Source organism: Emys orbicularis, chromosome 2 (assembly GCF_028017835.1).
Source record: "Emys orbicularis isolate rEmyOrb1 chromosome 2, rEmyOrb1.hap1, whole genome shotgun sequence".
Lineage (NCBI taxonomy): Eukaryota > Metazoa > Chordata > Testudines > Emydidae > Emys > Emys orbicularis.
Genome location: NC_088684.1, coordinates 215,209,715 through 215,211,682, shown reverse-complemented (window position 1 = coordinate 215,211,682; position 1,968 = coordinate 215,209,715). Strand labels below are relative to the sequence as shown.

The 1,968-nt window shown below is 37.2% G+C and overlaps 1 protein-coding gene across 1 annotated transcript; it reads left to right on the top strand.

Annotated features, from left to right (window-relative positions):
- The first annotated feature begins 684 nt into the window (after positions 1-684).
- On the top strand, positions 685-1,758 carry LOC135874243 (C-C chemokine receptor type 5-like). Its single transcript, XM_065399014.1, has one exon. It carries the CDS (start codon positions 685-687, stop codon positions 1,756-1,758), a length of 1,074 nt encoding a protein of 357 aa, XP_065255086.1.
- Positions 1,759-1,968: the final 210 nt, after the last annotated feature.

Here is a 1,968-nt window from a genome sequence, read left to right as displayed (position 1 = left end):
GTCCTTTTACGTGAGAAATTTAAGAACTTGTTGAAAGAATAAGCATTAGAAGTAGACAAATAATTTTCAACAAATAATATTTTGCAAATTTTTGCCTGTGGAATGCTACTTAGATGTTCTGCACCCAGAGCCTACCGATGCGCACACACTCATGGCTTATTGCTTTGATGTGGGCTAGTGATATCTGAATGTGGTTCAGAAAGCTGAAAAATATTAACTGTTTTCTCTTCTTTTCTGTTGCTCTCTTTTTGGTTCATTCTAACACTTCTGAAAACCACTTACGCCATCTTCCTAGCATCCCAGCTCGGAACTAGCTGCCTCTGCTATTAGTCAGTCAGCAATTAGTTTTCACCTGTGTTATGGTGCCACATGGTTTACTGAAGACAAACACTTCTCATACATAGTACAAGTGGGAAACAATATTTAGCAAGTTCAAACAGCAAGTTAATTCTAAATTCGTTGTTAACGTGATCTGCAATTTTGTTTTTACATCTTAACATCAGCAGTTATCCTGCTTACAGCAAAGGGTATTCTAAAGTGAAAATCAACACGCACAGTACATTTTAATGGCTTGTACAAACATATGATTATATAATACAATGTATTTCATTCCTGTGTTTCACTGTGATACTATACAGTACCTGTAAATAATCATCCATTTTTTCATTCTTAGGCCAGTGCAAAATGAACACTTCTACCAGTGAACCGGAGATGGAGATACAGACAACAACGTATTACTATGAACAGTTTGATGCAGCACCATGTTCAAATAATGTCAAACAATTTGCATCCCACTTTGTGCCACCGCTTTATTCCTTGGTGCTGATATTTGGCCTGGTGGGCAATGTGCTCGTTGTGCTGATCCTGATAAAATACAAGAGGCTGAGAAGCATGACTGACATCTATCTGCTGAATCTGGCAATTTCCGATTTGCTTTTTATTTTTTCCCTGCCATTTTGGGCTTACTACATAGCACGTGAGTGGGATTTTGGAAATGCAATGTGTAAAATTCTTTCAGGGGTCTATTTTGCTGGCTTCTACAGTGGAATGTTTTTCATAATACTTTTGACAATAGATAGATATCTGGCCATTGTCCATGCAGTGTTTGCTTTAAAAGCTAGGACAGTTACCTATGGCATCCTCACAAGTGTTGTCATTTGGGGTATTGCAATATTAGCCTCTCTTCCAGGGTTTATATTTCATAGTGTGCAAAAGGAAGGTCCTCGCTGGACTTGCAGCTCTCATTATCCATCAAATTATGAAAAAGAATGGAGGCAATTCCTGATTTTAAAGATGAACATCCTGGGACTTGTCGTTCCATTTGTCATTATGATCTTCTGCTACATAGAAATTATAAAAATATTACTGAGACGTAGAAATGAGAAAAAACATAAGGCAGTCAGGCTTATTTTTATCCTAATGATTGTTTATTTTATCTTCTGGACACCATACAACATTGTTGTTCTCATGTTCACTTTTCAAGATTCATTTTCCCTAAATAACTGTGAGAGCAGCAGTCAGCTGGAGTTAGCAATCCAAGTGACAGAAGCGATTGCAATGTTCCACTGTTGTATCAACCCCGTGATCTATGCCTTCGCTGGTGAAAAGTTTAGGAAATATCTTTATACCTTTTTCCAAAAAGACATTGCAATCTACCTCTGCAAACACTGTCCAGCTCTTCATGGTGATAAATTAGAACGGTTTAGCTCCACATACACCCCATCCACTGCAGAGCATGATATCTCCATTGGTTTGTAAAGTGCATTAGAAATGTATCCAGTAAAAGTTTCATCCTCCTTTTAACTTAAAATGTTGTGGAATTAATCAAATTTTTATGGTCATTGTCCTTAAAAACTGTACAGTCATAGTAGCTAATTTTTTTGTGGCATTGCAGTATTTCTCATTCTCTATGCAGTGAAAGCTACCAACTCCACAAGAAAGCTAAATACTGCTGTTTGATAAGTGTCC